The sequence below is a fragment of the Gymnoscopelus microlampas genome (assembly GCF_963454915.1).
Source record: "Gymnoscopelus microlampas genome assembly, chromosome: 23".
NCBI lineage: Eukaryota > Metazoa > Chordata > Actinopteri > Myctophiformes > Myctophidae > Gymnoscopelus > Gymnoscopelus microlampas.
In genome coordinates, this window is record NC_139960.1 from 19117356 (window position 1) to 19133165 (window position 15810).

Here is a 15810-nt window from a genome sequence, read left to right on the forward strand (position 1 = left end):
GGACGTACAAATTCACAATACAAGGTCTACTAAACTGGAAGACTCATTAAGCACTGAGCAACCAAATAATTGGTCTATAGTAACGGCTCTAAAGAATAGAATACAACTTAATTGTATTTATCTTTCACATTGATCACATGTTTTATCAGCCAACATGCATGGGGGGCACCCCAACCCCAATCCATTCGTTGTGCACTGAGGGCCACAGCTGTTATTGTTTTAGCAACCTACCCTATGTTCCCTATGAACAAAATGATCTGCAACAGGCTGTCATTAGACCAATAATCTTGTCAAGATTATTCATAGAACTTTTCTTGCTTGCAAATTATTGTTAATAATTTCAATGTAATCTCTCAAAACAGATTCAATGGCTAGCTGAGTTACTCATAGAATCAAAGTGACTACATTTCCCAAGCACCCCTCTGGCTACTCCCTCCGCATACCTTTGGTGAGCTGCGAACCCCTAGCAGCCAATGGAAGGAGGCGCGCTGTAGGGAGCCTTGAAGTACTTGCGGCAGCAGTGAGGCGAAAGGAAAGGAGCAGGCGGGCAGAAAGTTTCACGGAGATAATGGATAAGTTTGTGTCAAACGTTTTTCTTTTGTACTTTAAAGCTTTCGGAGGCGATCGATCCAGGAATCGGATATAATCAAGGATTGACTGTGTTCAAGAGAAACTAAATCACGCCTTCTCTCTTGGATTTGGGGTTCTTTTCTCACGGTTTGGATTCGTAGGTCTCGTAAAACCAGGGGGCTCTTTGAGTTAAAGCAGAAAATGTCCCCCTCTATGCAGCCTCGCAGCTTGGCGAGGTATGCGGTGCTTTTTCTCCTCATGTTGTTGCTGGAGATGGAACGTTCGTTTGGATATGATGATGATGAGGAGGACAGGAGGACCTGTCCCCCTGCTTGTACGTGTTCTGGAGACCTTGTGGACTGCAGCAGACTGAAAAGGGGACACATTCCACGGGACGTCCCGCACTGGGCAGTTCAGCTGTAAGTCCATTTAAAGAGCAGTGGTGGTACTTAAGTATTAATACTGCAATGTAGAAATACTCTGTTAGAAGTAAAAGTCCAGAATTAAAAATTTACTTGTGTAAAAGTACACAAGTATTGGTATCAACTATCAAAATGTACTTAAAGTACCAAAAGTAGAAAGTACTCCTTTTGCAGAATTTCCCATTCCACAAGTTTTCAAATTAATAAAATGTATACAAATCTTTTGACAATAGCAGATCTACAAGCTCACAATTTGTAGATCGGCTGTTTTCAAATGGCCAAAATGTGTATAGGGCTGAAGTGGTTAATGTATGTTTTGTAATAATAATCAAAAATCTACAAAGTAGTAACTAATCTTGTCAAATAATTGTAGTGGAGTAGAAGTAAAAGCACTGCAAAATGGTAATACTCCAGTAAAGTAAAAACCTCAAAATTGTACTTAAGTACAGTACTTGAGTAAATGTACTTAGTTACTTTACACCACTGGTCAATTTAAAGAGCCTTTGTAACTAAGCTCTTATCCTGACAATCACTACTTAGGGATACTTATCTAAACTGCCTTTCACACCTTTCTACAGTGGTCATATAAAAGCTTTATAGGATATAATGAAGGCCATTGGTTTTCAAAGTGGGGTCCGGGGACCCCCAGGGGTCCTTGAGGGGGTTCCAGGGGGTCTCCAGTCAAATGATTGATAGGAACCAAATGGTCCCTTATGGGTCTGTAGTTCAGAGAGTACAAATGGACCCTTACAGGTCCATTTGGTTCCATGTGTGGAATTTTGGGGTCCCAGAGATAAACATGCCATAAAATGGGGGTCCATGGCCCTCTAATGCATATCAATCATTGGGTTCCTTGAAATTAAAATGGTTCATAGCCTTAAAATGGTCTCTTTTGGGGGTCCCTGGCATATCTTTTCCAATGGGGTCTGTGGGCTGATATGTATCAATTTGGGGGTCCTTGACAAGACATGAAAATGTTTGAGAAGCACTGGTGTAGGCTACCATCAAATGGCTGGTGTGTTGGCCTACATTCCTCTAGTCTAGCAGTTGTTAAACGTTTTTTTAACATGTTTCAGTTTAAAATATTGTATAAAGCTTAATTAAGCCAGAAACGCTAATGCAAATGAATTTGCCTATTGCCTAAGTCTTGACAATAACCTAATATCTCATGTATTGTTTTTTAAAGTGGCTTCTCCTCCTCACTGAGAATGTGAAGTAGTTGACAACATGACTTCTCCAAGAGTGTCAGGATTACCCAGGCAGGGCTTTAGTGGCTGTTTTGCACATCAATGAGCCATTGTAAATCATTAACTACTAGATGATACTCATTGTCTGTTGTTATTTAAGTCATTCTTTACAAATGCAAATGTATGTATGTATGTATTTGTATTTCTGTTATTATAATGACTTACTTATTATATTCTTAGATTATAACTTAGATTGTTAGCCTTGTGGTATTCTTACAGTAGCCAATTGGCTGTCAAATATAGAACTTTTTTTACTTTATTTTTCCACATTGGCCCTAGATACCAATGTAGCACATGTATTTTGGTTCCCAGTTGTCAGACTTTATTTCTGAAGTATTTCTATATTTCTAAGATACCACCTTAAGTCCATTAAATTAATCACGCTTAGCATCAAATGAAGTCTGCATCCTTGGCCAATTTCCTAAGCTAAGGCACCATCTGAATATTTCTATCTTCTTAGTTACTACAATGTTCAAATTTGAACAGGGCGTCTTTACATCAGAGAGCCAGGCCAGGTTCTGTAACAGAACAGAACAGCAAACTTTTGCTTTGCCAAACATAACAGTAACCATCCTTATTTTGGGCATGTCATTGGGCAAAATGTTTCAAAAAGTAAAACATTATAATAAAAAAATACTAGATCTACAAGCTCACAATGCATTGCACACACTACAATGTGAGCTTGTAGATTGGATATTCTTGGCTTCAGTGGTTCACACTTAATTCCTCTTGATAGATATTTGTCAAGTATTAGGCTATTGATCTCGATTCAAAGCATTGTCTCTAAGCTGTTAGCCTTCTGTGTAGAAAATACTTTTTCTCTGTCTAAAATGTTCAGCTCTGGAAAGTTAATGTTGCCAGAGAAAACAGGCCCAGCCTGAGCCTCATAACCAAGGCAGGCCTTCCAAGGAAAATGAGAGAAAAAAGTTCCACATGGGGGGAAAATTCTTAGCACTCTGGCATGCTAATTTACGAGTGGCTCTCCAGCACGTCTTTAAACCCCTTAAACCGCTCGGCCCTTTGTTTTCCAGCACCCCATTATTTCTGCTGAATTAGCAACTCCAGAGCCACTAGTGGTACTGATTAAGGAGCTGCTATTGGATTAGTACGAAGCAAATTCTCATAGAAAGCAAGAGAGAAGGGAGGGAGGAAGAAAGAGTGAGTTTGTAGGAGGGTAAAAGAAGCAAGGAGGAGCGTTTGGTTTCAGCCATGAATATGTGGGAACTAGTTGGGGGGGATACAAATTTAGACCAAAGTTTGCTTGCTTTTTCAGTTTGTGGGATTTAGGCATGTACCATGGCTTTAGTTTTAAGACACAACTTGAAAACAAAGTATGTCCCCCAAATGCCAATACTGCAGCAATACTGGGCCCTTGTGTCACTTAAAAGATGAAGTGAGGGGAATGAAAAACTCAGTTTTGTTATAAAGGAATGCGATATTAGATATCAAATAGCTGCCCCCAGTTTGGTCCCTTGTGACCAAAAGATAACTTAGGCAGAATAATAGGCACTTATTTGTGCATTGTAAAGGTGTTGTGAATGCAATCAAGGCAGTGGAAGAATCCTAAAATCCAGCAGCGGGTATACCATCATGTACCCCTCTCAGAGCAAGGTTAAGTGAAACCTAAATGCACGAACGTGCATTATCTTGTAGCACCCATCAGAGCAAGGTTGGTGAAACCTGAATGCAGCAGCGTGCATTATCTTGCACCCCTCTGAGCAAGGTTAAGGAAACGTAAATGCATAATCATGCATTATCTCGCAGCCCTAAGAAGGAGTGTTGTGTGAGGGAAGTAGAAGTGTTATACCCACTCCAGGCTTATCTGGTTTTGGGGGGGGGGGGGGTGTGGAGGGGGAGGAAGGGTTATGATACAACACCTCTCCCATATGGCTCCTCCTGGCACAGAAAACAACAACACACAGCTGAGTGTTCGGAAAGAAAAACAGGGGGGGGGGCAATAAAAAAGTCTACTCGGTATGAGAAGTAAAACTGTAGTTGAGGGGTTCATGATGAAATACAAAGAACAAAAACAGACCCCTAGAATATTCGATGGGGGGGTGTTTCAGATGAATCAAAGGGATCCCTCTCGCTTTCCCGGCATTGTGAATAGATTACCAGTTGTTAGCCCCCCACCCTCTCCTCCCCAGATCCCCCCCCTTGATGGATTCCAGATGAGGGAGGTAGTGAGAGGGAGTGTGTGTGTGTGTGTGTGTGTGTGTGTGTGTGTGTGTGTGTGTGTGTGTGTGTGTGTGTGTGTGTGTGTGTGTGTGTGTGTGTGTGTGTGTGTGTGTCAATAGCGTCAATAACTCCACAGCTTTATAGCTGGCAGGGCTGTAGCTCGCCAGGCACCTTTAGGCCTGTTTTCAACCTCCTTTCAAAACAGACTGCAAAGGAAGAATCTCACCCTCCCATAACTTATATCTGGACGGCTGGATGAAAGCGTGATCTGTCTGAGAGCAGAGGGTTCTGTCAGATAAAAATGACCAGTGCAGGGGACTATACGTAGGCAGTGGTGTAAAGTAACTAAGTACATTTACTCAAGTCCTGTACTTAACCCTTTAAGACCTGAGGCGATTCTTAAAAATGTTTTCTAAATCCTTTTGAAAAAAAAACTATTTTTTTCCCCCAAGATTTTTCAAAAATAGCAGATCTACAATAGCGCGGCACTCGGTGACGCGCTATGAGCTTGTATATCTGCTATTTTTGAATAGCCAAAGAAATCTAAAGTGACACAGATGCGTTCCAGGTTAAGTACACTTTTGAGGTACTTTTACTTTAATGGAGTATTTCTAATTGTCTATACTTTTACTTTTACTCCACTACATCTCAGAGGCAAATATTGTACTTTTACTCCACTACAATTATTTGAAAACTAGTTACTTTGCAGATTATTATAAAACATTCCCAAAACATTTTTAGGATTTAGAAGACATTTGTAGAATCCCCAGAAGCAAAGATTTTAGTTAAAAGATATACATATATTCAAAGATTTGCACACAAAAAAAGCAGATCTACAAGCTTGTTGCTTTTATATCTGTTATTTTTGAATAGCCCAAAGTATAAAACAATGCTTATAGCAACAAATCTAAAATAACACGGTATGCGTTCACCGGATGGGTTGACTCACTCAGAGTCATGTCAGTTTTGTTGAAGGTTCAGACTCTACCTGGAAAAGTTCTGCCTCCATGTTAACATGTCACATTCATACAGTTGGTCCTAATTGCCCCGTAACGTCCCACACAATGTGTGTAATTAATATATAGCTGTTAATTATTGTTGGCATAGGATTGTGGGCTGATAAACACAATTTGCCTGTTGCAAATACTGGATTATTACGACCATAGTTTTCTTAAACAAAATATTCTTTCTCAGTTCTCTTGCACAAACACTCTCAGAATGTGTGTGTAATTTCAATCAGTATACAATCAAATGGATGAAAGCATTGCACTCGTAACTGGATGGACCCTTAAATGGAGTCTCAGGGTTAAATGAACACTCGGAATTTGCTGTTTATAATACATGTCTTTGACTTTATGCTTATCTTTAATTCACAGGGATCTGAGCCATAACAAATTGCAGGTGTTTGACAACACTTTGTTTCTCGGTCTGCACCGTCTCAGTGAAATGTAAGTATGTCTCTGTGTCTTGTACCTCCTTGGATAAATGTGAGTCATTCCCAAAACCCTCCTTCCCTGACCCACTTGTGACAAACAACCCTTTCTGCTTTTCGTGTGCGTGCGTGTGTGCGTGTGTGTGTGCGTGTGTGTGTGTGTGTGTGTGTGTGTGTGTGTGTGTGTGTGTGTGTGTGTGTGTGTGTGTGTGTGTGTGTGTGTGTGTGTGTGTGTGTGTGTGTGTGTGTGTGTGTGTGTGTGTGTGTGTGTGTGTGTGTGTGATTTACAGAAAGCTAAACAACAACGAATTGGAGACAATACCTGATTTGGGCCCTTATGCTGCAAACATCACCACACTCATTTTGTAAGTACAAGCTCCAGCGTTTCTAGTGGGTGGAAAGTAACATTTACTTATAAGTGCTGTACATGTGGTATTGCTAGTTTTACTTAAACAAAAAAAAAATCTGGAGTACATATTCCACTACTCAACGTTTCTACACAGGGTGTTGACTAGCCAGTCATGAGAGTCTTTGGCCTAGCGTTGGAGGCTAATCCTCCGCCAGGGTTGTCATTGCTGGTTAAAGTAGTGAGCTGGGAAGCTACACCCCCTCACCCTCTCTCTCTCTCTCTCTCTCTCTCTCTCTCTCTCTCTCTCTCTCTCTCTCTCCCTCTGGAGACTAACCCATTTGGCTCAGTTGGTTCCCAGACAGGGCAGTCTGAGACATGGCAGCTAGCCCCAGACATGTCACATGGTTATAAAACAAATGGCATCGACAGAAATGGAATTGTTTTGTTTGGTAGTAGCTGTCGGGCAGAAAATCTGTGATTAATGACATTTTTGAGGTTTTTTTTTCCTGCTGATGTGATTGTTAATTAATCGTATGCTGACAAATGACACGAGAAAAGCTTTGCCCTCTCATTTATCTTATTTATTATTGGCTCAGACGTGTATGTATTGTGCAATGTGCTTTCAAGTCAAACAAAATGTCAATGTCAGGTCTCTGAACTTTTTTTATTTGCTTTTCTCTTGTGGTGCGGCGTCTCTCCAAAAACCAATTGATGTAAAGTTATTGTAGAAGAATGCATCTGTCTACCAACGAGATGAGGCATACTCCCCATCAAGCCTGAACTTGACGGCCTGTAACACTAGAGAATGCATCAGCGATAGATAGGGCAATCAGCCGTCGGCTATTGTCAATTTGTTTTCACACTTGGTGGAGAAGCCTCACCTTCTGTTAGATATGGCTTACCAGCAGAGGAAATGTGTGGGTTTTTTGTATTTAACCAGTTAATCCCTATATATGATTGTTTTGCAGATTTGCGTCCTTAGAACTCTATTGTTACATTGTGTGCTGGGTTTAATATGACGTACCATCATGTCCAACTAGTGGACATGATGTCCTACTGTTCAGCCTCTCCATTCCAGTAATATGGAATAGACGGAGAGTAATTTTTCATATGTACAGTATATGAGCTTTTAAACTTGTGATCTTTTATTTGTGCTCAATTCTGGATCAGTCGGTAAATGACGAGGCAAATGGAGTTGAAGGCACTTATTTCAAGTTGGTGGTTGGTTGTGCTTTAATACATGATATCATGGAAAGTACATTACACACACAGGCCGGTGATAGAGTAGTTCTGTGTCAAATACAGGGATCAGACCATAGTTCTGTTCAAGATCAGAGAGAAGCTGCCTCTGTCATAAGAACCGATTCGTACCCAAAACAATAGATACCAGGGATCTTGACTCATCTAATATGCAGAATGTCTTTGACGCTTATAGTATGCAGAATGTCAGAACATACAAGGCAAAGGTGAACAACATGATAACAATGTAGGATGCCATTCTTTAGCACAATTCTTCCTCACATGCGTCAGATGGACAGAAAGAAAGGTCAGTGGAGTTTGTGGACATGACGGTGCCTTTTTTCACCTTGTCTCACCTTCACCTAAACCTTTATGTTCTTTCTGGGACCTTCTAGGAATGTCACATAAAAATAGCTCCAACTGTGAGATACTTCCGGGTCTCAAATGCTTCAAGCTTGTTTTCTTGCCGGCTTTATTATACCACATAAGTTCATATGTGTGGTTTCAGCGTAGTGCACTCTCATACACATAGCCTACATTCCAGCCTTCTCAAAGTGGGTATTTTTGGCTCCCAACCCGATCAAAGTTTCCCATCTCAGATACAAGCTATAAAGTTTTCTGGCTTTTTGAAGTTCAGAAGCCTCTTCTTCATGAGCATTTTTTGTTGCCTTGTGTGTTTGCCCGTGAGTATACTGCCTGCTCAGCAACTCATGCGACTTACTAATGGGGGGAATTTGAACGAGAAGTCACTTTTTCTGGTGGTGCTCCTTTTGGTTGCGCACAGCCTTTGCGTGTCTGTGTGTGGTATTTCCTATTGGAAAAAGAACAGAGTTTTGAGAAGACATCTGATGACTCCTTTTTCTACTGTGGCGCCTGTAATGAAAACCAGGGGCTGCGTTTGCTGTGCACACAACGACGCCATATATAAACACAATTGCACACATTTCACTCAAATGGCTGATCATCTTAACACATCTTGAGTATTTTACTGTAAACTCTTTGGCTCATGAAGCTGCAGTGAACATACATGAAATGTCAAATTAACACGCAAAAGTGCCACATACATACATACAATGACAGTGGAGAGTGTAGTAGAATTTAAATTGTAAAAAAAGAAAACAACATGCTTTTAAAAAGACATCCTGTGTTCTTTGTGTTGCTGCTTGTACAAAACAAGAAACAACGCATTAAATGAAGCATGTTAGTGTCTAGCCCTGAGAGACATTATGTTTAAATTCACAAAGGCTGTTTTGGTCAGCTTAAAGTGATCACAGGCGGTATCTCGGAAGCCACATTTGCCACTGTGTTGGAAAGGGATTGTACTTGAGGTTCCTGTCCGTCTCCGTTAGACGTACATAGAGGATTCAGCTCCTCCGAATCGGTGCCGAAATCTCCAGATCATCTGTTGAAGCCCTTCCCCCTCCCCCTGAACACAGTGCAAGGGATTTCATGGCAGAGGGGGTTAACCCCCTTCATAAATTCCTGGGAAATTGTTCAATTAATTAAGATGATCACGACTCAATTACTACCAGCTGCAGGGTTATTGCCGTTTGTTTTCACTCAGAGCTGCGAGGTCAAGGGAGCCGGCGAGAGCTGCCGCTCTGTCTGACTGGCTGTTTGAATAAGTGGTATTCGATACCCAAAGGCCCTTTTTCTTCCCTCTTTCTCCCTCCAGCCCAGAGAAACTGAAGGAGGGAGAGAAATCCTGGAATAAGTTCAACTGGATGGAAAAAATGTGACTGCACCACCTAATCTAAAAAAGGGGGTTGGCTGGCAACACGTGTATGTGTGCGTGTGCACGCCAGTGCGTGCGTGCACTTGACTCCATGCTCATTTACTTTACTACGAAATGATTTCCACTAATGTGAAGAATTATGTTTATATCAACATAGGTCATATTTCTCTAGAGAAGGCTATAATTATCACAGCAGAATATAGATATATTTGTGATTTGGCTTATTAAATTGTTTTATGTGTAGACTTTCAAACCAGCAACATCATGGACTTGGGGGGTGCCGTATACTGTCTACCTGCCTCTATATTAATGAATGCCACATGTTTTAATACTTTTTTAAGATGCCTTAGCTATGTTTGACCTGAAACCAGGAGAACCTTCAACATGACTGACAGGCAAGCCCTGAAACTATTATAGTAATGAGTGCATAATCACCTTATCTGAGGGAAAATTGGTTGAACAAATTTGAAGTGTGTGCACAGTCAAAAGTGGACAATGCTTCACTTGTTTGTTTGCAGAGATGGCCTGGCCTGCAGAACATTCAAGATAAACAGATTATCACTTGGAAGTCTTGGTGCGCACCGCACAGCAGTGCTTTCTTTTGAAGAAGTACTCGAACTTGATTTAGCTGCAGATGTTAACTAGAAAAGTGGGGTTGCTTACCCAGGACCTGCAAAATTTAGAAGGCAGTCATAGCCAATTGGAATCGTATCTACTAAATCTTACTGATACATCTTGATCACATGACTCCAGAGATAATATGGACCGATTTGTGTGAGTTTTGCACAAAATATTGAAGTAGTTGCAAAAAGAAAACGTGAAATGGTACAACAAATGTCCTATATGTGGAGTTGCGTCACGATCCAAGGAATCCAGAGAAAAAATATGTTTGATTGTACGACCGTTATAGCGCCACCATGAAACCAATTAGAAAAATTTCGTGCAGAGGTACTTTCTTTGCCTACCGAGAGGGTGCGTGTAAAGTTTCACGCCGATCGGTCCAACGATGCCGAGATTAGCTGTTCAGACAGACAGACAGACAGGAGCGAAAACATAATCCCTCGCCTTCGGCTGTTCCAGCCTCCTGGCTGAAGGAAGGCAATATCCCTCTAGCCACACAATTTCAGAGTTTCAGTTGATGATGGTCATTGTGTTATCTTTTGAAACAAGCCTCAGTTTAAAGTCACTGCACGTTGTGAAGATACAGTAGCTCTACATGCTATCAACAGCCACTCGGTTTCCCCTTGGTCTCGTAGTGGACCATAATCCTGTTCACTGTCCTCAGTTCTTATCTGTCTGGTGGAGTTTCCCTGACTGTGAGCCATGTTTTTCCAGATGGTCTTGACCACAGTCTACGATTAAGGGTCCTCCGGGGGTTTCAAAAGGCGCTGACATGTGCGGTCTGTATATATGTTCACATAGCCCAGGTTTTTGAGTAATTATGAAATATTAAGTTCACTTGAGGAATAGTTTGTGGAATAGTTTTACATTAAGAGAGACTTTTATATTAACATGTTTGCTCCATTGCAATGGTTCTCAAAGTGGGGTCCAGGGCAATTTAGAACCCCCTCGGGGATCCTTGAGGGGGTTCTAAATGTACCCTTACAAGTCTGCAACTCTGACAGTGTTTTGTACACTGTCAGAGTTGAGGGAGGTCCTTGAAATGTAAAAGTTTGAGAACCACTGCTCTATTGTGTTGGAAATTCTTCTCACTCATCCTTTCATATAAGATTCATGATGAACACATAATAATGTGTTTAGTACAACATGAATAATGTCCTTTGGCCCCATACAGTAGACGTAGCGGCCTGGTCTTGGCCTCATGCCCAGCAGAGGGTTGGTCTCCATATAGTCGGCCAGATGTTAGCGGGGGAGGTAATGGGTATATAGAAGCATGGACCCCAGGCCCCCGGCCAGCATCTCGCCACAACCCAGCGAACCCACCATATCACACCTCTTGACTGGATCTAGTCTTCTTGTGGGAGGGGGGGGAACGGACATCAAGCCCGGCACATCGTGCTGCTGACAGTTGCTTTCCAGCGGGGCCGGGGCCGGGCCCCTTCCTTTCTGGTGGGGCTCCCCTCCAGAGAAACTGGAAAGACGGGTTATTTTTTTTCTCACCCGAGACCTCTCTTTCTCTCAGCAACCAGTCAGTAGGAACATGAAAGCTGAGATCCAGGTGGTGTGCGCCCCTTTTGTTTGGGACCACAGAGGCTGTGGTGCGTGGAAAGCCCTTTTTGCAAATCTCCAAACAAAAGAGCTGGTTGTACCAGGTCTACTGTAGATCTTTTGCCGCGTTTTTAAGGCGAATTCATAATTTATCTCACAACCCTTTCGACAAGTGTCGCTTGACAATTATTTTTTTCCCCCCATAAAAGCTGTAGCCTTTGTAGTAATTGCATTAGAAAACCTATAGAGGAATGGAAGAAAACACATGTTTCGCCTAATTCTAAGGAGAAAAAGTCAGTGGGTTATATAGCCTGGGAACCCTCACCCCATACTGTCTTCCACTGGCATAGAACCAAGCTTGACTCAAGGCTTTGCCAAAGGCAAGGCAGAAAGGCATGCTCTGGCAGGTTTCATCCTTACGCGGCTACCCAAACACCCTGTCAGACTCTCCAGCCTTCCCTCCATCCATCCGTTCACCCATCCATCCATCTGGGCTTTTTTTGCTCCCAGGTTGAGCTGACGGATGTGTCTTAACCGTGTTTGTTTGAACGTTAAGGGTGCCAAAGGGTGTAGCTAGATGGTGAGCCCTGACTCAAAGGAAGTATGCATGGCTCAAGGAACTGACTGAGTCATGTGGAAAATAAGTCAAAGTTACCTCTGTATTACCACCCTCTTAAACGGGTGAGATAGTGTTTCAGTGATGTGTTTATCCAGAGATATAGTGATGGATTGAATAGATATAGAATTTATTGGACCTGTAGCCTGGGGACTGGGCGATTAGCCAATACTGCTACACTTCCTCATTTAATAACCTGTAAGCTGAGTGGTGAGTGTTGGTCATATAGTTAATCTACAGTTTATCATTGATGTTGGCCTTGGGGGCGGAAACCGTGTATGTCCAAAAAACTTTACTTTTCAGGAAATGGGAAAATGAACCTGTGTTCTAATTGATCCAGTGTAGTTATTATTTAGTCACTGGCTCTTGTTCATTCTTTTCATTGTTTAGATATTTATAATTCCACTTTCAACCTGGCAGCATCTCTTTTTTTATTTTATTGTATTTATTTTTCTAAGTTCTTCAAACATTAGCAATAGAAATAGCTAATCTAAAACCTCACAGCTTGTGAGCTTGTAGTAAGCTCCTTCTTGCTACTTTTGCCCACCGCTGTCATACGATGAAGTATAGTGCAAAATAGGGCGTTCATTTATGAAAAAACATAACAAGAAGAAAGAAACACGCACACGATTTCTGCCCGACAGCAATGTTATTCAACCTGCTCCTAAGCCCCACACTCTTAATTCTGCTTTCAAGGAAACAAATCAGTACTCGTTTTGTCCGTAGAGTAAGTATACTGTGTTTTAATTAAAAGCGTGCTTCTTTACTCAGACCCAAAGTACAAAGTAGATTCCTATCCCCTCTCTTTGTCCCAATTGTTCTTTTTAACGAGGGAGCCGGAAAAATATGAAATATGAGTCAAGTGGAGCTTGAGTGCTTATTATGTTATCAAATGATACTCCTGTTGAGGATTAGGCGACTGGGAAATCGGATAAGGTGCCTTTGTTGAACCATTAAGGACAACACCGCATTAATAAATATAATTAATATCCAAAACGACCCTTGGGGTGAACACAGAGCAAGCTGGGAAAACTAATCTGGGCTGGAGGGGACAACAACAGCTCATTCTGGTTAGCTAGGTGTAGGGGTGGGTTGTGAGGGGGCAGCAACCATTGCAATGAATACTGAAAACGAGGCCTGTAGTCTGGTGGTGCATTGGAGGGAATTCCTGCCCCCCTCCTTCTTTCTCTCTCTCTCTCTCTCTCGCTCTCACTCTCTCCCTCCCTCGCTCTCTCTCTCTACCAGTGAGTCTCTCTCATACACAAAGAGGGCACTGTGCAGGCACTGTTTATAACTAAGCAGTCCCTGCACTGCAATTTAGGAGGCGTGCAGCTCAGGAAATTGCTGGCCTCTGCCGAGGCATGCTTTCACTGAGGGAATGGTATTCATCAGCCAAGTAATTGGCAGGTTATTTTTTTAAATACCTTGTTAGTAATTACCTTATAAACAAAATAACACGTCCCTAAGCCAAACGGCTGTTTTGACCTGTTGCAAAGAGAACAGTGACATTGATAATGGTTAGCTGTGCCACTGCACCCCGCAACCCCACCCCACCCCACCCCACCCCCACATGACATTGACGTTCAGACGCTGTCGTTTTAAGTGTTTGACTTTTGAGGAGAAACACGTTACAGCGTCAACAATGACAGAAAAAATACTGAAGCTGGCTTTCACACTGGGTGGTACACATTAGCTTAGCACGCGTGTGAGATTTTTCTCATTTTTGTTAATACCACAAGCTAATTGACTGGCTTGGGCTGTTTGTATGTCTGGGAACATAAAACTGCTGTCCTGCACTAGTCAAACACACACTATTTTGGTCATTCATTGGAGCGATGGTGTCTGTATTTTCAGAGCAAACAACAGGATCACCAAGATTTCTCCAGAGCGACTGAGGCCTATGCTGGCGCTGGAAACGCTAGACCTCAGCAATAACAACATTGTGGACATAAAGGCCGACTCCTTCCCAGCTCTACCTCTCAAGAACCTGTGAGTTTCAACACTTTTTTCTTTTTTTGCCTAAATGTATACAACAATTATAAATTGTGAATTTAATTAAAACAAAAAATGGGGGGGGGGGGGCTCATCTGGGCTCACACTGAGACACTGCAGTGTGCTACATTACTACCGTCAACAATGGCTCTGTCATCCTTTACTCGTCTCGTCCTCACTGTTGTATCTCTTTAAAGTAGTTTTTGTCTATTTCTCTTCATCCAGCTTCCTCAACAACAACCGCATTTCAGCGCTGGAGACGGGCTGCTTCGTCAACCTGTCCAACAGCCTGCAGGTGCTCAGACTCAACCGGAACCGTCTCTCTACCATCCCAGCCAAGATCTTCCAGTTGCCCAACCTCCAGCACCTGTAAGCCACCGTTTTGCATCTGAACAACTTTTCCTGTAACACGGCTTCGAATTCATATCGACCATTAGCTGAGTGGGTAGATACGATATCTGGGAATCGGAAGGTCAGCTGTTCAACCCGATTGGCTCGCCCAGTCTATGTGTCAAAATGTTCCGTAGCAGGACACCCTTAGAACGTATTGGCTGACCGCTATCATGATGAAACCGCACTTTATTTTTTAAGGTTTTTCTTGTCTGGAGTTATGACGGATTTGAATGTGTCTTTGTCTTTCAGAGAGCTGAGTAGGAACCGGGTGCGTAGGGTAGAGGGCTTGACGTTCCACGGTCTGCATGCTCTTCGCTCCCTGAAAATGCAGAGAAACGGCCTTAGTCGTCTGATGGATGGAGCCTTCTGGGGCCTGAGCAACATGGAGATCCTGTAAGAAATGCACATGCACACGTGTATATACCGATTTCTGTCACTCCTATCCTCACTGTAAAATCACTGTTAAAAATCACTTAAGCTCTAGTATATATATCTGTTTTCATAGAGAACGTATTTGAAATTGTTCAAGGTTGTATCTATTGTCACATCTTGTGCACAGAGTAAAACTTTTTTTTGTTCAGCTTCCTTCAGACAATGTAGCGGCATAGGTAATAATAATAGTGTGTGTGTGTGTGTGTGTGTGTGTGTGTGTGTGTGTGTGTGTGGGCTTTCAGGCAGCTGGACTACAACAACCTGACGGAGGTGAGCAAAGGCTGGCTGTATGGCTTGCTGACTTTGCAGCAGCTCCACCTGGGTCACAACGGCATCAGCAGGATTCGGCCCGACGCCTGGGAGTGCTGCCAGAAGCTCAGTGAGCTGTGAGTGAGCCTTTCTCTCTCTCTCTCTCTCTCTCTTTCTCTGTCTCTCTCCCCCCCCCCCCACCCACCCACACACACACACACACACACACACACACACACACACACTCTTTCTTTTTTTTCTTGTGTTCTCCGCTCTAATTTTTTCCTCTTTCATGTTCCATTTACACTCTGAACTCCCGGCACTTCTCTCTGTCACCCGCTCGCACCCTCTCCCGCCCTTCCTCACACTGCTGTACGCACACACTCACACACACACACACACACACACACACACACACACACACACACACACACACACACACACACACACACACACACACACACACACACACACACACACACACACACACACACACACACACACTTGCACGCACACGGTGCTTTCTGTTATCCAACGGCAGAGTCTGTGACTAAACTAAGTCTGTGTTCCTGCCAAAACATTGCGCACACAACATGTTTGCTGCCCTCTTTTCTCTGCCACGTATGTGCATTAGTGTTGATTTTCACAGCAAATTTAGATTTAGTTTTAGTCATAGTCTTTTGAATAAAATTTCATTTAGTTTTAGTCTTATTTTTGTCATCTGAAATGCTGTTTTTGTCTAGTTTTAGTCGACTAAGTATCATAAGATTATAGTCGACTAAATCTA

General features: G+C 42.5%; 1 protein-coding gene across 1 annotated transcript in view; it reads left to right on the top strand.

Annotated features, from left to right (window-relative positions):
* The first annotated feature begins 494 nt into the window (after window positions 1–494).
* Window positions 495–15810, top strand: part of lrig3 (leucine-rich repeats and immunoglobulin-like domains 3) — a 28022-nt gene continuing 12706 nt past the window's right edge. The window contains exons 1-7 of the mRNA XM_084049708.1: window positions 495–989; window positions 5794–5865; window positions 6140–6214; window positions 13812–13946; window positions 14175–14318; window positions 14592–14735; window positions 15017–15160. Of these exons, the coding sequence (XP_083905834.1) occupies window positions 772–989; window positions 5794–5865; window positions 6140–6214; window positions 13812–13946; window positions 14175–14318; window positions 14592–14735; window positions 15017–15160 (932 nt within the window). The 5' untranslated portion in view covers window positions 495–771. The remainder of the gene's footprint in view (window positions 990–5793; window positions 5866–6139; window positions 6215–13811; window positions 13947–14174; window positions 14319–14591; window positions 14736–15016; window positions 15161–15810) is intronic.